Source organism: Sinocyclocheilus anshuiensis, unplaced genomic scaffold (assembly GCF_001515605.1).
Source record: "Sinocyclocheilus anshuiensis isolate Anshui unplaced genomic scaffold, SAMN03320099.WGS_v1.1 scaffold2230, whole genome shotgun sequence".
NCBI classification, from domain to species: Eukaryota; Metazoa; Chordata; class Actinopteri; order Cypriniformes; family Cyprinidae; genus Sinocyclocheilus; species Sinocyclocheilus anshuiensis.
The window spans coordinates 1,519-22,700 of NW_015555847.1; the positions used below are offsets into that span (position 1 = coordinate 1,519).

Consider the following 21,182-nt stretch of genomic DNA (forward strand, 5'->3'; position numbering starts at 1 on the left):
ATTTTGACCCATACAATGTATTTTTGGCTATTGCGACTTAAGACTGGTTTTGTGCTCCAGGGTCACATATAGATGTGGCAATTTGTCGTGAACTTGTACAATCATTACAAAGAAGTAGGGGTGGGTGATATTAAATTATGATCCACAATCTTATCACTATTCTTTTTCATGATGGTTTTTATGACTATTTTGCAAGTTACTGAGCAGTAAAAACTAGTACAACTAGTTAAATTAGACCTACAACTAATTTATGTAACACGGTTCTCAATGTTTGTTGAATTTATTCAAGGGTATAGACATATTTGCAACCCTTCATTTAATTTAATACATTTATGGACCAATTGTACGAGTATAAACTTACAGAAATGTATACATAATCTATAAGCTACCATGGATTTAAGCAGCTGTCTCTCTCACCTGGGTCAGTGATGCCAACCACCAGTAACTTGCTGAGAACGTCAGCCACCACCTGCACAGCGGTCTGACTGACGACGTGACCGTGGCCGCTGATCAGGTGGATGGAGGGGGTGAGCAGACGCGAGCAGGTACGCGCTGCCTCCATGCAGATCCGCATGGAGGGGGTGAGCAGACGCGAGCAGGTGCGCGCTGCCTCCATGCGGATCTCCTTGTGCTCACTGTTCAGGAAGTGGTCAGCACAGTGGCGCACAAACTGAGTCAACGAATGACCTAAAAATGAACCAAACAGTAATGAAAAAAGATTAATTTGCCAGTGATATTTTTGCTGAGATCGCCACTGGCGACTATATAAATTAACATGTTATGTTTAAAAAATGTGCATCTAATGCCTTTTTTCCTGATTGTTTTGCAATCACATCTTTTGTTGTGTTGACATAATAAACTATGACAATGCACATCATAGTTTTAGTGGAAAAACAGTTAGTTGTGGCAGAAACTGAGATCGAAATTGACAGTGACCTGCAAAGTAAAAGAGCAGAAAAGCAGAGTCTATTTTGTGCACAACTTGAACAGACTACAACAGGTAAAGCTGTCAGCTGTGTGGACATTAACAATATCGTTAACAATTTTCGTTTATAACCGATACGAATATGGCTTATTGTTATCAAGATCTTTAGCCTATATGCTGTGTTCTGTTAACGTGTGAACTTCATATTATTTGTAGCCAGCTGTGTGGACATTAACAATATCGTTAACAATTCTCGTTTATAACCGATACGATTATGGCTTGTTGTTATCAAGATCTTTAGCCTATATGCTGTGTTCTGTTAACGTGTGAACTTCATATTATTTGTAGCATACTTGCCGTCCAATAATCACAGTAAGCTTGTTCTATTACCTTTTAAAAAACAAAGTACCAGCTTTAAAATTCTGCCAAATTCATAACAAAATTCAAACAATAAATGCCGTTTGGCACTCTTTAATGTGGCATGAGTGATCGCTTTAGTGCCTCAGTTCAAGCAGCACGTGAACCCATCATATCTTTCTCTTTACTACTATAGTACGAAATAAACATGAATGGACATAAGATAGCCTATAATACAACTTACTGAAATGTCTCATGTAATCGCTTATTCAGTGTTTCAAACTGTGGAAAACGTGTAAAGCTTGTAAACAATGCCACGTAACAATACATTTACCTCAGAATAACCATTCTGTGTCCATAAGCTCATCAGTCAGCTAGAAAAAAGAACTAGAGGAGCTTATTGCTAAATACATGCACTATATTGCATATTAATATCTTTACTTAACCTGTTGTCTACATTATAAGAAAGAATGCAAGGAGCTAAAGGTTAATTTTAACACCTATAAATTGCATGTTAACCTACTAATGAAGATTGGAAGAGTGGATGTGTGTAGGACATATGACAGCATTTATAGGATGCATTGAGGAGGAGCCCACTCAATGGCCAAGTGATGCTGACATAGTTATGGTCCATGATATTGGCACAGATTCTGTGTAATAAACAATTCTTTGTGACTGTATATAGCTCTCCAGTTGGAAAAGACATTTTGTTCCCACTTTAAGTGAACCCGAGTTCCCAGGACATTTACAAGAAGGATTAAAATGCTGATGCTGTAAAAGGAGGGGAGACATAAACATATGACAGTATGACTGAAATGTTGAAGTGTTCAAAAAAAAAAAAAATCAAATAAAACACGATTATTCTGTGGCACTTTAAAAAAATAATTTGCCGCCTATTTTTGTTTCTTATAGGAGCCAAAGATATTTTTTTTGTCTGGAGCCCTGTAAGGTGTTCTGGGTAGAGCTGCGTGATGCATTAAATATTATCAATATTACTGCAATAACTTAGGGAATAGCATGGGAATAGCATGATAATGTTAAGTTTAGCTTAAAAAGACAGCAAGCCAATTTCACTCCCCTTTTCATCTCTTGTATATAACAGCTGTCAAACGATCCTGTGGGTATTCGTGTGAGCGCTCTATGACGAGCATCAAAGGCTTTTATTTACAACTTGCTTTTACAGCATTGAGCATGATAACCGATCGCTATCGTGTGTTAAGCATGAGGATGCAATGGCCGATCAGACACATTTAGGTTAGTCAGAATACACTCAATACTGCTTAAAACGTATGTTCATGAATCCTTTCATTATAGCCAAAAAAGTGTAAACATGATAGAAAAAATGCAGCGCTTTGTCAGTGAGCTCGCGCTGAAGTGATTGGCAGCTTCAGTGATTATAAAGGGAGTGCCCATATGTTCACAATTTGGATAAAAGTTTTATTTTTCATGCTTTTTCATATATTTTTTTTTATTGGCACCAATAGTATATATGATTTTAAACTGATATTTTAAGTAAATATCATTTTGTGTTCATTTAGTAATCAAGTCTCTATAAATGCCTTAGGTCCCTCTTCTTGTGCAATTCTTTAGGATTTTTTCACTGGTTTAATCTCCTCAGCAAGCAACATATATTTGAGGCATCATTACTATCAGTAGTAGGGAGGGACAGGTCAGGATGGTCAACTAGTCGTCTACAAACCAGATAGTCAATTGGTGAGGTTGACTAGTTAATCTAGATCAGTGTCTGGTGGACACAACAATAATTATACAGAGCTTCCTTGACATAACCAGGCAATTCACAGACTAGCCCATTATGAAACTGTGGCAGAATATGTTTAGTTTATGTTTGGTTAACACACAGTCTGGTTATTTAAGAGAGTAACAATCGCATATTGTAACCACAGTGAATTTTCAGGACTCACAACCACATTTCCGGCAAACCCCTGCTGTATGAAAGGAACTGCAATTGTCTAATTGTCTTTCACATATACAAAGCGAGTCACTCCCTGCTGCAAGTGTGGGGTTTCAATGCAGATGTTATGGACATCACAACCATATATTTTAGTCACTGTCACTATGAATACAGGTGATACTCGTAGATTAATAGAATTACGTGACATTAATAGAATACGTGATAGTCAAGATTACTAGAAACTTCCAGGCTGGTGTGTCCAGGACCGGGTTGGAACAAAATTATGCAGGACATTGGCCCAGCAAAAACAGGACTGGACAGCCCTGCCTTTGACCAACAGCAGCCATTTAAGAAACTATTAATGAATGTACCTAATTAATAGTAGCGCTTTGCAAACAAATTTTTCAAAAACTGGTCGAATTAATTCATGATTAAGTTGACAGTAAAATTTCATTTCAACCATCATCATCTAAAGCAGGGGTGTCAAACTCAATTCCTGGAGGGCCAGAGCCCTGCAGAGTTTAGATTCAACCCTAATTAAACACACCTGATCCAACCAATCAAGTCCTTCAGGCTTATTTGAAGACTACATGGTTTCTGTGTTGGAGCAGGGTTGGAACAAAACTCTGCAGGGCTCCAGCCCTCCAGGAATTGAGTTTGACACCCCTGCTCTAAAGTGTCTTGTACCTTCAAATTCAAAGCTGCCTAGAGTGCGCAGTGCCAGGGTGATGCTGCCCACGTCACTAGCCTCAGGGATATTGGTCAGGCTGGGTGACGCCAGCTGGTACGCCAGGCCCTTGGGCATACCGGGGTGACGCAGAGGCTTGTGCATGAGCACAAGAGAAAGCATTTTTAGCAGCCCATCCTGAATGTCCTTCTTCAGCTGTGGGATCTGCCTGCTCAGGTCGTACAGCACTGCGGTCAGAGCAGGACTGGGAAGAAGAGAGGCAGGCAATTAGACTCTTCTGGCATGTACAATGCTAATAAAAGGTTTGTGCACAATCGACAGCATTCATGATGTTAAAAACCTTTTGTTCTAAAGGCTTAAATGTTTCAAACTAGATTTTGAAGACAAAAATATATTGTGCCTACATATCTGTTTTTATTATGCTTCATGTCTATTAATTGTCTTAGTCATATCTGTAACATTGTAGAAGTGAATATGTTTCTATCAATGAGTTTGCATCTAAAAAAAAACTATTGCCTTGTAAAGGAGAAACTGAGAATAAAGCACTAGCCCCAAGCAGTTTGACTTGTACTGTACCTGAGACCAACAGCTAACATGGGCTCGAGAAGTTCTTTGACATCCTGTTGTATGCTAGGCCCCATAGCTCTGGACAGCATACTGATACAAGTGAATACAGTAGCATCCACCTGCATGGTCTTCTGCCTCCTAAAAGATTACAAAACATGGGAAAGAGGGCAAAAAGAAGGAGAAAATCAAATACATAACATTCTTTAGATTTCATGTTTAGTGAATCAGGAGCAACATTAGTGCACTTGGATAGTTTTAAAATCTGACTGGATAAGCCACGTTTAAAGTCATGACACATATAAGCTAAATTTGATATTGATCTTTGTAGTCCTGTCGCAATAATCAATATATCGACTTATCGCGCAATATATGTACATGACCTCAATAATTTTTGGTGACGCAATATATCGCCCATTATATTTACTTACAAATTTATGTCACCGTGTTTTTTACATTCCACTTGCGCCAGTGTCTTTTGCAGCTTCTCGTACATAACGTGGTGTAGTTGGTGCTAGTTCAAATTTTAAAAAGTTTCATCAGCAGATATGGTCTTGTTTAGGGATCTGTGCCTTTGTGCATACGGACATCTGACTGCTAAGTAGTGATTGTGTTTTTCAGCAATAGTGTGCTGTGCACCCATAATTTACAGAGAAAAGAAGGTCCGGGAAAAATCTGTAGATGGAAAAATCTCCATACAAGTTCTTTGTGCATTTTTCTTTTTTTCTACTTGTTACTTTGCACTTTTTGTTAGAAAATGTTCATTTACCATTTATTCAAGTTTTTATGGTATCTAATATTTTGATACTTAATTTCCATGATCTAAACATTCTTAAAAATTAAAAGTTTGTTGTCATTTGGAAGTGTGTAGGCCTTCTTGCATTATTATGCTGTTACATTATGATTATATATTCAGTGGCATAAAATGGTCTTTAAAATGACAATAATATCACTTATCGCAATTATTTCTGGGGCAATATATCGCACAACAAAAAGTTGTAGGCCTAGATCTTTGATTATGTTGCTTGGCACTGACAAACAGCAGACAGGCAAACAAATTATATTATTCCTAAAAGTTGAGAACTGGACTGAGCTGGATGATGGCATCACTGAATCGATGATGAACTGACTTTAACTGAAAAACTGACTGTTTACTATCGTCCTCTTTTTAGAGCTGCTTTACAGCAGAATTGAATTTGGTTTGCATTATTAAAACACTGTTTTCCTGTTTAACCCTGTAAAGCTGCTTTGACACAATCTGTATTGTATAAAGCACTATATAAATAAAGGTAACTTGACTTGACTAAAATCTGACAATATAACTTTTATCTCATTTTATACGTTAAAATTTGCACTTTCTTTTCCAGGAAAATACTAAATACTTTCTAGAATGAGAACTTCCCCCACCCTCTAAATTATAAATACAGCCTTCAGCCTACTACAGTATAACAAGCAATGAAAGCAACTAGCAAATAAACAGCAAATAATAAATCAGAGTGTCGGAACGTCTTGATCATGTACCAACAGTTGTGTTTAATCATTATGAAAGTGGCTTCATTACTACTGTCAATAATATAAGCAATCAAGTGAAAATACATCAACACAAGAAAGTAAACTGTTCGACCAATTTTTTTTATGGGATCCATAATTGTTATTATTAAAAAAATTATAATAATTTACTGAACATCATTCATATTGTTGCAGTAGTTTTTGAACAATTAATAAATCACATAAAGCTGTGTGGGTTGTCTGCTTAACCGTGGTAAAAATAAAACACTGTAAAGCATGCCCTCTTGTCTTGTTTACTGCTTAAGTTTTTGCAGGCCTCTAAACAGTGTTTGTATTTGAGCTGTGTGCTAACAAAAGTTTAGATTTGAATGGTTTCAGGTTCTTACTTGTGTGCAAAGTCTTTAGGTGGCAGTGCAGCTTTGATGATCTCCAGGATCTTGCTGAGGTAGGGCTGAATTTCGGCCCTCACAGCAACCACCAGCAACCCCAACGCTTGAAATGCTGCCGTTCTCTCCTTCTCTTTCTTCAGGCAGCCCAGCAGGTGCCCCATAGTGTCCTGTAAATACTGATCTGAGGGCAGAAGAAAAATCTTTAATATATAGTCAATCAAATATAGCAAAAAGTGAAGCCAAACAAAAAATAAATATCCTAATATGCACAGTGAGCCCACAATGTATTTGACAACTTTGATATAGAATTAAAATATCTGAATGTCACTGAATTAGAAACAAATATAATTACTAAAATAGTCAAAATCCAGCTTTGGAAGTAAGGCTGGGATGTAATCACAAGCAAGTGTACCAGTGAAAGTGTGAGGCTGGAAGGCAGCAAGTCGGGGCAGTAGGTTTAGGATAGTCATCTGAATGAGCGGATTCTTACTGGTCCTGTATTTCAGCACCCAACGGCACACCTGATGCAACAGCAACAAAATACATTAGATCCTTCGATGCTGTGGGAAATGTCAACTTCCCTGATCACAGTTGCACAGTTTTAAGAAATGTCTAAAGTTATAACTAACACTACAATCTTATACACCACAGAGACGTTATTTAGACAATATGGTTCACTCCTGAATAATACATTGCCTAAAATTTGAGGAATCAAAAAAATGAAACCTTTTTATCAGGGGATTTCTTAAATACATGCCAAATTTGTGACATGATTGTCCAGTTAACTTAGAATTCGGCTTGTATTGTATAGAAGGGTTTGGAAAAGTTGATTTTTCAGAAAATCAGAAAGACCATTATAGATATCCATGTGATCTTCTCAGCACCTTCACTAAAGATAGAACTTTTTATCATAAATAAGCCTTAAAAATTAATTTTGGCAATTTTAAGAGATGTTATGCAAAACTCCACGTCGACTCTTGTTTAGGTTAACCTCAAATATGACTGTACTGTATATTTGAAAACAACTGTCAGATTATACTTATGCTTTCACTTAATGGATAAAATATAATTTTTCTGAAGTGAATTGTTAGAAAAAGAGAAGAATTATCATAAATGGACATGAAATGTACCCTAAATTGATTGACTTAAAAAAAATATATATTTTTTTTTTTGCTACAAAACATGCTACATACTAAAAACATGCTACAATTTCTTCCTAAACTTTACTACTGGGACTGCTTATTTTGAGACCAGATGCAGACAGTTCTTTCCTCTTCAGTAGTAAATGCAATCACTGATCACCTGGTCAAAACTCTCCTCCATCAGTTCTCTGCAGTACCGGCTTTCCACCAGCGTGCTTTTGGAGGGAACAGGTGCAGCTCCAAAACTTAGGAAGCCCTGTGGTGTGCTATATCCCAGCAGCCCCAGCAGAGCATTGGACTGCTGCGGCTGCACTGACTGAAAGCTGGTGAAGGGCGTGATGTGGCGAGGTTTAGTGCTGAAACCCATCAGCTCCTTGCAGTACTTATCATGAACCATCTGCTGCTGTGTAATCTCCTCCATTTCCTCTCTCATACGCTGCAGGAATGAAAGATAACAAATGAAACAAATAATGAATTAGGGCTGTCACAATACTGACAAGCCAACCGCAGAGTATAGCAAGCAACTGCGATGCTCATGTTTTTTTTTCATGAGGCTATGCCCTTCTTGTTTTACCCTTAATGCACGTGTACTGGACGTTCAGTAAGTTTATATCATAACAAAAGTGAAGAGAGTAATATTTTTTAACTTTTTTTTTACGTCATTAAGACTGTGTACCATTGTGATTTGTACATAGGTTCTGTAGATGTGCATCAGACGGAGAGAGAGAGAGAGAGAGAGATCGTCTGAGCATGCACGATTGCCTGCGTCTATACTATTCTAGTCATATATTTGTGGGGAAAAATCAGTTTGCCATCAGTTATCTGAAGATAAAAGCGATATCTTTGTCATAGTATCTTTTCAGCATTTAAGGGGATTTCCCATGACTGCGTCAGAGCTGTTCAATGCATTGAACCAATGGCATTGTTCTCTATGAAGTGAAACATCAGCTTCAGCATTACCCAGGTAAGGCGCTGATCATCGATTGAGCCTTGTAAAGTGGCGCTCAAAGTTAAATTAATTTCAAAACTTTATTTCAATTATGAATTAATCAGCGTATTTAAACGTTTTAGTTGACTCACTCGTAAAGACAGTCCCTTGCCGCCACCTCCTGGCATAATAATGTAACTGCACTGACTGACAGACTGTGTAAAATGAATACAGAGACAACTCCCTGCACTGCTGAAATCTCAACAACACTGAAAGCCTCTTGTCCAGTCAGAATCAGAACATAATATTACACCTATAATAATATAATGAGCTTAATTATGTAGATAGATAGATAAATATTTATTCACCGCAACAGCCCTATAATGAATAAAAGCATTGAAGCAATGAGTTACGTCAAATTTGATTGAAAGATCAAACAAAATGAAAGAAACAAAAGTAAATAATGCAAACAAACAATTGAAAGGACAAACAAAAAATGAAAACAAATCAAAAGCAACACATAAACAGCCTAGGAAATAAAAGATCAAACGAATGATAAATAACACAAATAACAAGCAGAAAAAGCAAATAACAAAAGAGCAAAACAATGAAAGAACGAACAAAGCAGCAGCAAAAACTCACAAATCATGTGTTATGCTACCTGTAGCATGAGCGATATCTTACCTCTCCCTCCATACTGCTTATTCGCACCAGTTCATTGAGAATCAGTAGAGCTCCATGGACACGGTCATCCTTATTCATGCCTTTCTCTTTAGCCAGAGTCTCATCAAAACCCTTTTCGGCTTCCTCAAACGTTTGCTGTTTATGACAACAAAATATATGGAATGTGTGGCCATACCCATAACACACACACACATTTAAAGACATTCAAAGGTGTTTTAATTCTGACCTTGTACCACTGTGGCTTCTGCATCTCTTTGGTCTCTCTCTGGGTGGTGAGGATCAGACAGGCTCTGAGTGCAGATACTGCTCCCTCACGGATCGCCTGTTTGCAGTCCCACACAGCATAGAAAATGTTATCAAAGAACGGCTGCACCTGCTGGAAGAAGAATGTGGGTGCGCTAACAGCGAGCTCTCGCAAAACCAGCACCTGAAACAAAAACAGTGGCAAGTGGGTTCAGTTCACATTAGACAGAAGAGAGCAAAGAGACACAGAATGAAGTACTGTTAAGGAAGCTAAAATCCACCAATAACATACAGTCAAGTGTAAGAGAATCTGATATAAAGTTTATATCAGAACATATAAGTGGCATTAAAGGGATAGTTAACCCAAAAATGGAAATTCTGTCATGATTTACTCATCCTCAAGTTGTTCCAAATCTGTACTATTTTCTTTCTTCTGTTGAACATAAAAGAAGATATTTTAAAGAATGCAGGTAACCAAACAGTTGCTGTTAGCCATTGACTTCCATAGTAGGGCAAAATACTATGGAATTCAATGGCTACCAGCCACTGTTTAGGTACCAACATTCTTCAAAATAACTTCTTTTGTGTTCAACAGAAGAAAGAAAATCATCCAGGCTTGGAACAACATGAGGGTGAGTAACTGATGACAACATTTTCATTTTTGGGTAAACTATAGCATTAATTTAGAAGAAACCTACAACAAGGAAAAATGCTACTTTAACTTAAAGGCTTCAAACAGTTACCTTGTAATTCATCATGACAATATAATATTCAGTGAAGTGTTTCTACGCACCGCTGCATGCCGTCTGCCCTCATTCCTGTCTGCTCCCAGCCATTCTAGAGCTCTCTTCACCTCAAACTCCACATACTCCGCAGTGAAGGTGTCTCCCGCCATGGACAGGTGACCCATGGCCTTAGAGGCCATCTCCATGACCACTGAGTCGCTGGAGGGAAGCAGGTTGCGCAGGTAGTTGGCAAAACGGCTGATACGGGTGGCATTTCCCCCTTCCACACCAATCAAACTCACTGGAGAAACAGCCATTACACAATGATTAAAAAAATGCATCAAACAAAGCAATACAATGGTGACAAGTGACTTTCAATGGAAAATTATAGGTAGATCTGGCAAAATAGAAACATAAGGCCACATTAGTTTACATGTTGATTAAAAATAACAATATATAGTAGACAGCAATTGTCATTGGGTTAATACTCACCTATGGCCAGGATACCACCTTTTTTCTCATTCACATCTGAGCTGGAAACCAACTCGAATATGTGGTGGTTCAGCTCGTCGTAGAAGGTGGTGGCTTCATCTTGGCTCAGCTTGAGTCAGAAGCAAAAACACTGCTCACTAAACATGACTCTTCCCAGTACTTTATATTTATGTATACTTTAATGTATGTCTGTCAAGTGATTACAAAATTTCAGTTAAACACTGTAAATGATGCGCTCATGTAATCAATCACAAATTGCCGCACATGTTATTTATTATTTACTAGGTAAAGCCCACAAATGTAGATAATTCAAAGACCGATGTCACATAGGTGCTACAACAGGCAGTGTAAAGCTGGACTGATTGCGGACTTGCAAATAGATATTTTGCAACTCCCTGTAATTAAGATGTTTTTGATGATTGAATCACAAGTGGTCAGCACTAAATACAGGTGGAAACGGGATCTAAAACACTTTGCGATCAGATCACTGAAACCATCTCTGTTAATACTGGATCTGTGCATTAGGTAGCCTAATATGCCTGATGTTATCTGTCATTAATATTAATATTCAAACTAACAAAGAATTAATACATTTTGTAGGTTTAATGTACAATTAATCTATATTTAATATATACAGTGAAGACTGCAGTTTTATTTTACATTTGATAATAATTAGATTGATTAATTTCTGTATTATTTCTTTCCTGAATACTACTGTTGAACCTAACTAAAGAGCACCATGTATTTCATTTGTACTGTATCTTCGTTTGTTCTTACTATATTTATTTGTGCTATTTCTTGTAAAATATTTTATTTAATACTGATTTTTTGGTTATTAATAAGGTTTTAACTTTATATTGGTTAGGTTTTGCTGTGGTACTGAAATAGGAATTGTGAAATTTCACTGGTGTCTATCTAGGTGTGTGGTCATGCACATGCTGTTATGCTTCCATTATTCTAGTGTATATACTGTAAACATGTTTCCTTTCTTGTATGTTTAAACACATTGCAAGACAAAATAACTTCAGTTAATTGTCAATCACAGGTGTGGTAATAAGACATTACATTTAGGCAAAAGATATATAGAAATTACTTGTCAAAGCTATGCTTTTGACTGTTTTGATGAAGCTTAACGATGTAAATATTTGGATCAAGGATAAAAGTAGTACAGTTTACCTCTCTTAGTTCTGTGGTGACATAATGCTGGAGGTCTTTGGCAGCTTTGGCACGTGTGTCTTCATTTCGACTCTTAAGGCCACTCACAAACTGCTGCAGGACTGTAGCAGTGCCAGACATGCTGGCGGCTGGGACTCAGCTACCTGTAGATCTGCCTGCAATTCAAACACTCTGCCATATCAGAAACAACTGTGTTAAGTGACTGTGTAAGATGATCAGATTAAATGATGATCTCGATTTCCAGATGCCAATAAACCTCTTTTACTATACTTTAGAAATTAAGAAACAATTTTACATTCAGTATCCCTTTATGAAAAATATGCATATTTTATCAGGCAATTCCATAATGCCATGAAAAAATAGTGAAGTGGGAGTTTTCTGTTATTCTGTATTGCATTACTTCATGGTGATAATGTCACTTTACATACTCTAAATGTGCTGATGCCAGAATATACAGAAGCATCTAAAGACCCACCTCCACCTATTTAAAATGACACTGTTCCCTTAAGCGGCACTCCAATAAAACAAGAAGAATATCATTATTGGACAAAGTGAATAAAGTGTTCACACTGTAACAAAGGTCATTCAGTTAGTTAAAATGTATAACAGCATTATATATGCTAATGGCAACAGTAAAAGTTTTCAGCTCAGATCTACTACACCGCACCATACCCATTAAATGGATAAACAGACAAATGAAGCAGCTTGCAATTATTAGTGATCCAGTGCCTCAAAGGTGTCTTGATCTAGGATTTAACCTACAATCTTACAGCTTCCAGCTCGGATCTTTTAACCCCGACTGAATACAGGCAATTTTATCATTTTTAAAGAATGCTCAGCAGTTCCTACCTCCGATAAAATATAAGAGAAAAGCATGTAGATCACAGTTATTCGTGAGAATAATAGAAAAACACAATAACAGCACATATAGCGGATGAATCGATAGATAGATTAACGTTAGTTAGCCATAGGTGCTACCTACAGCCACAGTCGGGTTATTTTAGCAAGTGCTTATCAACTGCTTACGTAATATCAAACAGAACATTTTAACGGATTAACGTTAACCTTACATGTATTTAGAAATGCAGTATTTAGAAAATCAGTATTTACTTGAGTTAAGGGTTTTCCACTAGATGCAATGCAGTCGTGAAATTGCAAACACAGAGGGCGGGCACAACCTTTGAGTGACGTCCCATCCGCCAATAGACAATCACTTTGAAACTCTCGACTGTAGAGTTTAACCAATCATTCGCTCAGACGGAAGCGTCTCAAGCAGGAAAGAAACATGGGGTGAATCCAATTCACGTACAAGCACTACGTACTAAAAATTGCGTATAACACTGGTAATGCCATAGAAATACGATAAGATTACAAACCAGTACGCTTAGTGTTTGAATCATAAAATATAAAGAAGAGTGGCTTACCGGCCCTAATGTTTAATGGGAGGTGTCTAAATAATATCATATAATAAATATTTTACCTAGAAAGGTTTATTTTAATTGTCATTATTCAGGTATAAAATTATTGTCCAGACGGCACATGAACGGCATAGTCACGTGGTAACGTTACTTGTTACTTTTCTCAGTGCTGGTTAGGACGGACCAATCTTTAAAATCAAATCACTTTTGGGAACATTAAAAATGACTAAATAAACCTCATAATGAAGAACTAACTATCCAGAATAGAGAACAACCTTATACAAAGCACTATACAACAAATTATGTCTTTTATCGTCAATTGTCAAAGACCAGAACCCTTTGGACTCTCCTATTAAACTATCAAACAAAATATAAACCCTAAAATCTCCAAAAGCTTGTTGTATTGACACCATCCTAAACAAAAGTATTAAATACACAGACTATAATTTTAAATTGGCCATCCTAACATTTTTTTCTTTTAAATCATCCTCAGTGCAGGTGTATTTCCAAAATCTGGAGCCATGGCCTCATTACTGGAACTATTACCCCTATTTATAAAAGCGGAGACAAATTCAACCCCAACAACTGCCATAGTTTATGTATGTAAACCATAGGTAATCTTTTCTGCAACATCCATTGGCTTCCAACCAAAATATTGCACACCAGACCATACACTGTACATGCACTAAATGACAAGCAAATTAACCAGAATATTCTCATGCTTTGTTGATTTAAAAAAGTTATGATTTAGTTTGGCATGAAGGATATTTACTTAAGTTGATTCAGTGCAGTGTCAGAGGAAAAACATAGAACGTTGTCAAATCAATATGCACAACAACAATTTTTTTTTTAATACAAAGATTTCCTCCCTCAGAGTCCTGGGGTAAGGCAGGGCTACACCCTATTCAATAATGTATAAATCAATGAACAAGCAAGGGCTCTGGAACACTCTGAAGCACCCAGTCTTACTCTATTAGACACTTAAGTCAAATACCTTCTGTTTATAACCTGGCTCTGTCGGTTAACTGCAAAAAGACTAAAATAATGATATTCTGAAAATAAATAAATAAATAATTACTTACAGCTGGCAAGACCAATATCATAACTTCACATTAGAAAACATTTCCCTTTAACACAGTCAGAACTACACATATCTTGGTATAAAGTTTAAACATCAGCAACAAGGTTGTCAACAATCTGAGAGAATCAGAATCTAGCTAAAACGAATTCAGTTGGTTATAAAACCCCCAATCAGACCAATTTATTAAAAAACAAAAATAAGACACTGGACAGAAGCAACAGCTCAACAAAATAAATTAGAATGTTATCTGTCCCTAAACGACATAAACATAAATTGGACAAGAACCACCAACCAAATAAATACACAATAAATAAATCTTCTTTCTTCTCGTTATTATTTTATAAAACATTTTTGTGTGTGTGAAAATGTGTATGTCTGTAATTTAATGTTACCAAATGCTATTGCAAAGCAAAGCCTTTTTACCATGGTTCTTGAATCCAATAATCTTGATCAACTTGAAAACTCGCGCGGTGTCTTCCAAATAAATCCATGTAAATCTCGCGAGAGTTTTGCGTAGGACGGTTAACGTATAAAACCGATTGCGAAGTTTAGCTCTTCGGTTTTGTTCAGCTGCTCAAAATGACACTATTAAAGTGTCAGCATTGTGTTAGAGAGGATAAAGCAGCAGAGGACACAGATCATGTGGAGGTTTGTATGTATTCATATTATTAGCAGCTGCTGTTTTAAAGAGCGAGGCCTGATTTTGTGTGAGCTAGTTGGCTAACGTTAGCACAGCTGACACGATTCATTATTATATTATTTACCTTTAGCGTTAACATTATACAGCTCGATAGCGTATTCAATTCATGTTTTAATAAAAGAAAGTCTTGCTGATCAGTATGAATCTATACCATAGTTATAGCATAGTTATTATACCATTGTATTTATAATAACCGTAGTTAATACCTTTAGATAAAACCATGTGGCTCTTCAATGCAACTGTTTTTTCTATAAAATGTTATGAAACATAAACGGAAAAGGTCTAAACACATGGAGAGCCAATCACCACTGCTGCCATAGTGAAAATGAGACATGCTATAATTCTTGCTGCAAAAATACAAGTTACTAAAGCTACCCAGTGGGCAATTGATGTTGAAAAGACATCAAATTGACATAAAAATTGACGTAAAAAAACAGGTCAAATATGCGATACTGATGTCAAAAACTTGACATGACGTTGATTTGATGTAAATTGAACGTCAAACATATTGGCCAACATATAGATTAAACCAATTTCAGTGTGGGATTAATTTCTTATTTTCACCCAATTACCACTGGAAGAATCTGCCGTCCAAACTGAATTTAAAACTTTTTGTTATACACACACACACACACACACACACACATATACTATATATATACATATATATATACTATATATATATATATTATTTGCCATTGTTTTTAATGTGAAATTATTTTCATGAGAATTAAGAATATTTTCCCTCAAATTGTCATTAATGTGAATATTGACTTAAAGGGGTCATATTCTTCAGTATTTACTTAATTAAATCCAAATGGCAACTTTTTTTGTTTTGTTTTGGTTGTTTTTGGCCAGGCAGTGTATAATACATCATTTTAGCATTTGCTGTACTGCATTGAGTTATGCTGATTTAAACACAAATTCATTGTACTGCATTATTTTAAAAACACATTATTACAGTCATGAAAATTTAATGCAAATCATCTTAAGAAAATTGAGAATTACAAAACCTTAAAAAAAAGCATCTTGATGCATTACAGTAAATTGTTTAGGGATGAAATGTGCTTAATTGGCATGAATATGTCAGTCACAATGCAAATAAAATTGAAAGTGACAGAGCAATAAAATCTTTAGAATCTGGGGTGAGATGTGACTTGGACATGTTCTTGTGAGATTGAGTGTGTGTTTTATTAACTGACAATTTTCATGGCAGAAAATCTTGCCACCCGGCTACAGTCATCTACTTTGTCATTATGAACTGCTGGAAATGTCGGGGGATATTGAAAACTTCAGAGCAGCTCTTAAATTGCAGATGACTACTGAGGAGCAGGTCCAGAAGTGGTTGGAGGACTTCCAGAAGTCCTCAGCTTTAACATGGAGGAAATCCAGGACATACCCTGACTCTGGACGCTACAACAAATACAGAGTAAGACCAGCCTGTTTATGTACACTTTAAAGGCAACATAATATCAAAATTGAGCCTGTATACCTTTCATAATAGACATGCCTGTTCTTATTGCAAGCAATTCATCAGTGTAATAACATTCTCTAAAATTACTTTCTTTGTTGAATCATCAAGCCACCTTGGCTAAGCAGACTCTTGGTTAATGTAAAGCTTTGGCCATAGTTATTGTAATAAAGAGAAATTTAGTGATGATTAACGAAAACGTAATAATGGTTGCATGATTAATAGCAAAGATGTTTTGGAAAAAAAGGGAATTAATGTTCAGTATTAAAATTTTGAGAGCCTTGTGTATATTCAGGTGGATCTGAGATGCCAGCACAAAACATACAGTTCATCATCCAAAACGACCAAAAATACCAACTGCCCTGCCACCATGTTTCTGATTCTCAAGAGATTTATGTATGAAAGAAAGTCCAGGTGAGACCAAAACGAGACCAAGGTAATGTACTATAAATACAATTCAATTCATCTTGAACACCCAAATGTTTGATCACAATAAATTGAATTCACAGGAGGTCATGCAATCTATGCATTAAAACATAATACTTCATCTATCCTTCCACAGATCAGGAGACCCACACCTTGAAGAGGGCTATTTCCTTCATGTGAACTTGAGGAATGAACATAATCATAGACTGAACACAGCTGAGGCCATGAGGTGGAGAGATGTGTCGAATGACACCATTGAAAAGTTACAACAGCTCTACAAAAGCGGTCACTCTCCTTCATCTGCACTCAAGAATATTAAATACAGCCTGCAGGAAGAGGAAGGCGATAACTACATTTATGCTACTGCGGACCGATCCATCTGCCCAGACCTTCAGTTCTGCTACAGGTCAGTCAAACTAGTTCAAAACACGTGTTTCAAACTCGTGTGTAAATCTTTGTAATAATTGCATTCATGTTTATTTCACACATTATTGGAAAAAGTTTTACACATCATTTTGTTTAATGATTTAAAAAAATGTCAAGAGGTGAACGATCACGTAAAAAATAATTTGATATATTTAATCCTAAATATTGTGATGTTTCTAAAGGATTTTATCATTTGAAGACTCTTGGTTAATGTAAAGCTTTGGCCATAGTTATTGTAATAAAGAGAAATTTAGTGATGATTAACGAAAATGTAATAATGGTTGCATGATTAATAGCAAAGATGTTTTGGAAAAAAGGAATTAATGTTCAGTATTAAAATTTTGAGAGCCTGTGTAAATTCAGGTGGATCTGAGATGCCAGCACAAAACACAAGTTCATCATCCAAAACGACCAAAAATACCAACTGCCCTGCCACCATGTTTCTGATTCTCAAGAGATTTATGTATGAAAGAAAGTCCAGGTGAGACCAAAACGAGACCAAGGTAATGTACTATAAATACAATTCAATTCATCTTGAACACCCAAATGTTTGATCACAATAAATTGAATTCACAGGAGGTCATGCAATCTATGCATTAAAACATAATACTTCATCTATCCTTCCACAGATCAGGAGACCCACACCTTGAAGAGGGCTATTTCCTTCATGTGAACTTGAGGAATGAACATAATCATAGACTGAACACAGCTGAGGCCATGAGGTGGAGAGATGTGTCGAATGACACCATTGAAAAGTTACAACAGCTCTACAAAAGCGGTCACTCTCCTTCATCTGCACTCAAGAATATTAAATACAGCCTGCAGGAAGAGGAAGGCGATAACTACATTTACGCTACTGCGGATCGATCCATCTGCCCAGACCTTCAGTTCTGCTACAGGTCAGTCAAACTAGTTCAAAACACGTGTTTCAAACTCGTGTGTAAATCTTTGTAATAATTGCATTCATGTTTATTTCACACATTATTGGAAAAAGTTTTACACATAATTTTGTTTAATGATTTAAAAAAATGTCAAGAGGTGAACGATCACGTAAAAAATAATTTGATATATTTAATCCTAAATATTGTGATGTTTCTAAAGGATTTTATCATTTGAGAAACTGAATTAACCTTAAGAAGACAATATATGTGAAATTTTTAAAAGATTGACTGATTTGACACAGTCATAATCCTCCCTGTGATGCCATTTATGGATTTGTACATTTTGGTCACATGATGCTGAGTTTTATAGATAGATAGATAGATAGATAGATAGATCAGACAATGTGCAAATGGAAGGCTATGAAAATAAATATAGTGAATGTATCTGTGTAGGCTAGGTTATAGCCTACATGAAGGGTTAAAATGTAAATATTACTGTTACAGGAACAGAGGTAGAAGACTCAGAGGTAACTGTTCTTATACAGGGCTTGATGAGATCTTACTGCTCTTATAAAAAATATTTTATAATTACTATATTTTATAAATGTGGAACAACAAATGTCTAAAACACGTCTAACAACAAATGTTTTAGCATAATGTATATTTTATTTTAGTCAGAAATACTGCCCTGTGCCCTCATAGTTGCGCTCAGCCTGTTTGATGTGCATGCACATGCACATGCTCCTTTAGCCAGGTCTGTGAAGTTTAGCGGAGACTAGCTCGCTGTCAGGACAAGCCTTTATCCATCCATTCTCCAAGCCACTTATCCTCTTTGCATCCTTTAAGCAAAATGGAAATACTCACATGACATTCTAACATTTACAGATAAAATGTGAATGAAATGTAAGGGTAAGGCACTTTAAACTATATGCTCATGAAGCGTTATTGAAGGGCTTAAAATAAAGCATGTCTCATATTTAGGACCATTTGGATATTGCACTTTCCCTGCAACAGCTCACTCTGCGTACTCGCTATTTTTCAAATGTGCTTGCAACATCACACCACTCTATATTCTTATAAACAGTTGTCTTGCGTTTATGAAAAGATGTCGATATATCTTACAAAGTAAATATACCACCCAGCCCACCTTTTTGCTTAATTGTAACTCTCTGTTACACAAAAAGTAGTGTGCATATACAGGATGTTTACTTTAAATTGAAAAAGTGTTACAGATATATTCAACATTTATGCCTATTTTTATTTAAATTAAATTGCATCCAAATGCCGAAAACTGTTGTTTAATTCCAGTTTTTTTTTTCTTGTGCAATATATGGGTGTCTGTTCAGGGAAGGACATTTCAGACGAGCTTTTTAAACCCTTAGAGTTGGAACAATCATGGGAGACAACAGCAGATACAGGTGAATAGGGACATATTTCATGCACCTGCTGAAATAAAACAAGACTACATAAATAATAGTTGTCTATGAAGAGATATTATAGAAGAGATTTCACATTGTTCTTTCTGTAAAACAAGCAGAAGGACACACCGCATGCATTGAAGATGGAGTGTCTGTTGATGCTGTGCCAATCATCACTACAGGTGAAGCAACTCATCTTTGGTCACTTTGTGAGACGCAGTTCACATATGAAACAGACCAGTCAAAATGTGCTTATTGTGGTCTTGTGACTCTGTATGTGAGCTGTGTCTCAGTGTTTTCTGAGATACAGATTTAATATGGAAGCAGACATTTTGTTAAGTGATTATTACATGGGCTATTACAGTATGTACACAAACAGTCTTTCTGTTGTTAAGCAGAGCATTTCACAGAAGACAATGAGCCAGGCCCAAGTACGTCATTTAAGCATCTTACATTAATAATCTCACATTAATCAGACTAAAACTGTTAACAGTCAACACAGTCATTAGCATTGTATCTTATCTGTTTAGGTGCAGCTGAAGAGGTCGTTGGGTCTTTAGATGGACAGCTTGAGGAGATTTTTGGGATGCTGAAAAAGAAGCTGAATGAGGATGCAAGTTTTACACCGCCTGTAAGAGCTTTTGTGTCCAGTTTCTTTCAAATAAAGACTGACAGTGCTCTTCAGGCATCACTCTTTTCCTTTGGTAAGACCACTCCGATAATCAATCAGATCAATGTACTACCAGCTACAGGTCCACGGAGGAGAGGGGCTTTGGCTGGACGAAGAGCTGTTGGCAGACCTCCAAAGAACTCAAGAAGAGAGCACCCATACTGCAACAGCAGATCCAACAACAATCCCCAAACTCTCACATTCTGTTTGCAAGACAATAACACCCTTGAGAAGACAGACTAACCTCCTGTCCCCAACACACCACCGCCACCAGCATGTGGTGGGTTAAGAGATCCAAACACTATATAGAAGCTATTAAATCAATAAGCCTTGAGAAGCTTGGCATGAACATCATGAAACCTGAGCATTACAAGAAATCAGTGTTTACACCATTTATTTTATATTTCTGGTATTGATGTGCACAATTCAACAATGCACATTATTCTAAAAGAGAAAACATTGTAATTTTGATAATAATGTAATAAACTGGCTCCATTCAGGTATGAAACACCCACTTTTCACCATGCAGTCAATTGACTGAATAAAAATCAAGTTCCACCCTTCATTTTTTCCCTATTCATTGAATGTTCTGTTTCAGTTTGTATTGTCATATTATGACTTTATATAATAATTGCACCTATGCTGGCCACCATATATTTCAAGGTGTCCAGACACCTGTAACTTACCTTTTAACAACCCTATACAAACAGAAAATGTGTTTCTGATGTCTTCATTGTCCAAACCCATGTAATGTGAATGAGCATTACTGCTTTTATGTCATATTTACATTACATAAACATTTAGTCATTTAGCAGACGCTTTTATCCAAAGCGACTTACAAATGAGGACAATAGAAGCAATCAAAACTAACAAAAGAGCAAAGTGCAAATGACAAGTCTCGGTTAGCCTAACGCAGTACACGTAGCAAGGTATTGTTTATATATATATATATATATA

The 21,182-nt window shown here is 36.4% G+C and overlaps 2 protein-coding genes across 2 annotated transcripts; one reads left to right on the plus strand and one right to left on the minus strand.

Annotated features, from left to right (window-relative positions):
• Nucleotides 1–417: 417 nt before the first annotated feature.
• Nucleotides 418–12,915, minus strand: LOC107675617 (serine/threonine-protein kinase mTOR-like; the record flags this gene model as incomplete). The annotated part of the gene is made up of 12 exons (XM_016470019.1): nt 12,845–12,915; nt 11,735–11,889; nt 10,559–10,667; nt 10,135–10,367; nt 9,325–9,525; nt 9,099–9,233; nt 7,647–7,922; nt 6,757–6,865; nt 6,342–6,525; nt 4,459–4,587; nt 3,882–4,126; nt 418–687 (listed from the first exon to the last, which is right to left on the minus strand). Coding segments are annotated over exons 2-12 (2,011 nt in total), but the record flags the coding sequence as incomplete, so codon positions are not given.
• A 1,830-nt stretch (nt 12,916–14,745) lies between these two features.
• On the plus strand, nt 14,746–20,962 carry LOC107675619 (uncharacterized). Its single transcript, XM_016470020.1, has 10 exons — nt 14,746–14,881; nt 16,150–16,362; nt 16,700–16,818; nt 16,967–17,277; nt 17,620–17,737; nt 17,886–18,155; nt 19,419–19,555; nt 19,675–19,737; nt 19,951–19,986; nt 20,086–20,962. The coding sequence occupies exons 1-10, from the start codon at nt 14,813–14,815 to the stop codon at nt 20,466–20,468; spliced, it is 1,719 nt and encodes a 572-aa protein (XP_016325506.1). The 5' UTR covers nt 14,746–14,812; the 3' UTR covers nt 20,469–20,962.
• Nucleotides 20,963–21,182: the final 220 nt, after the last annotated feature.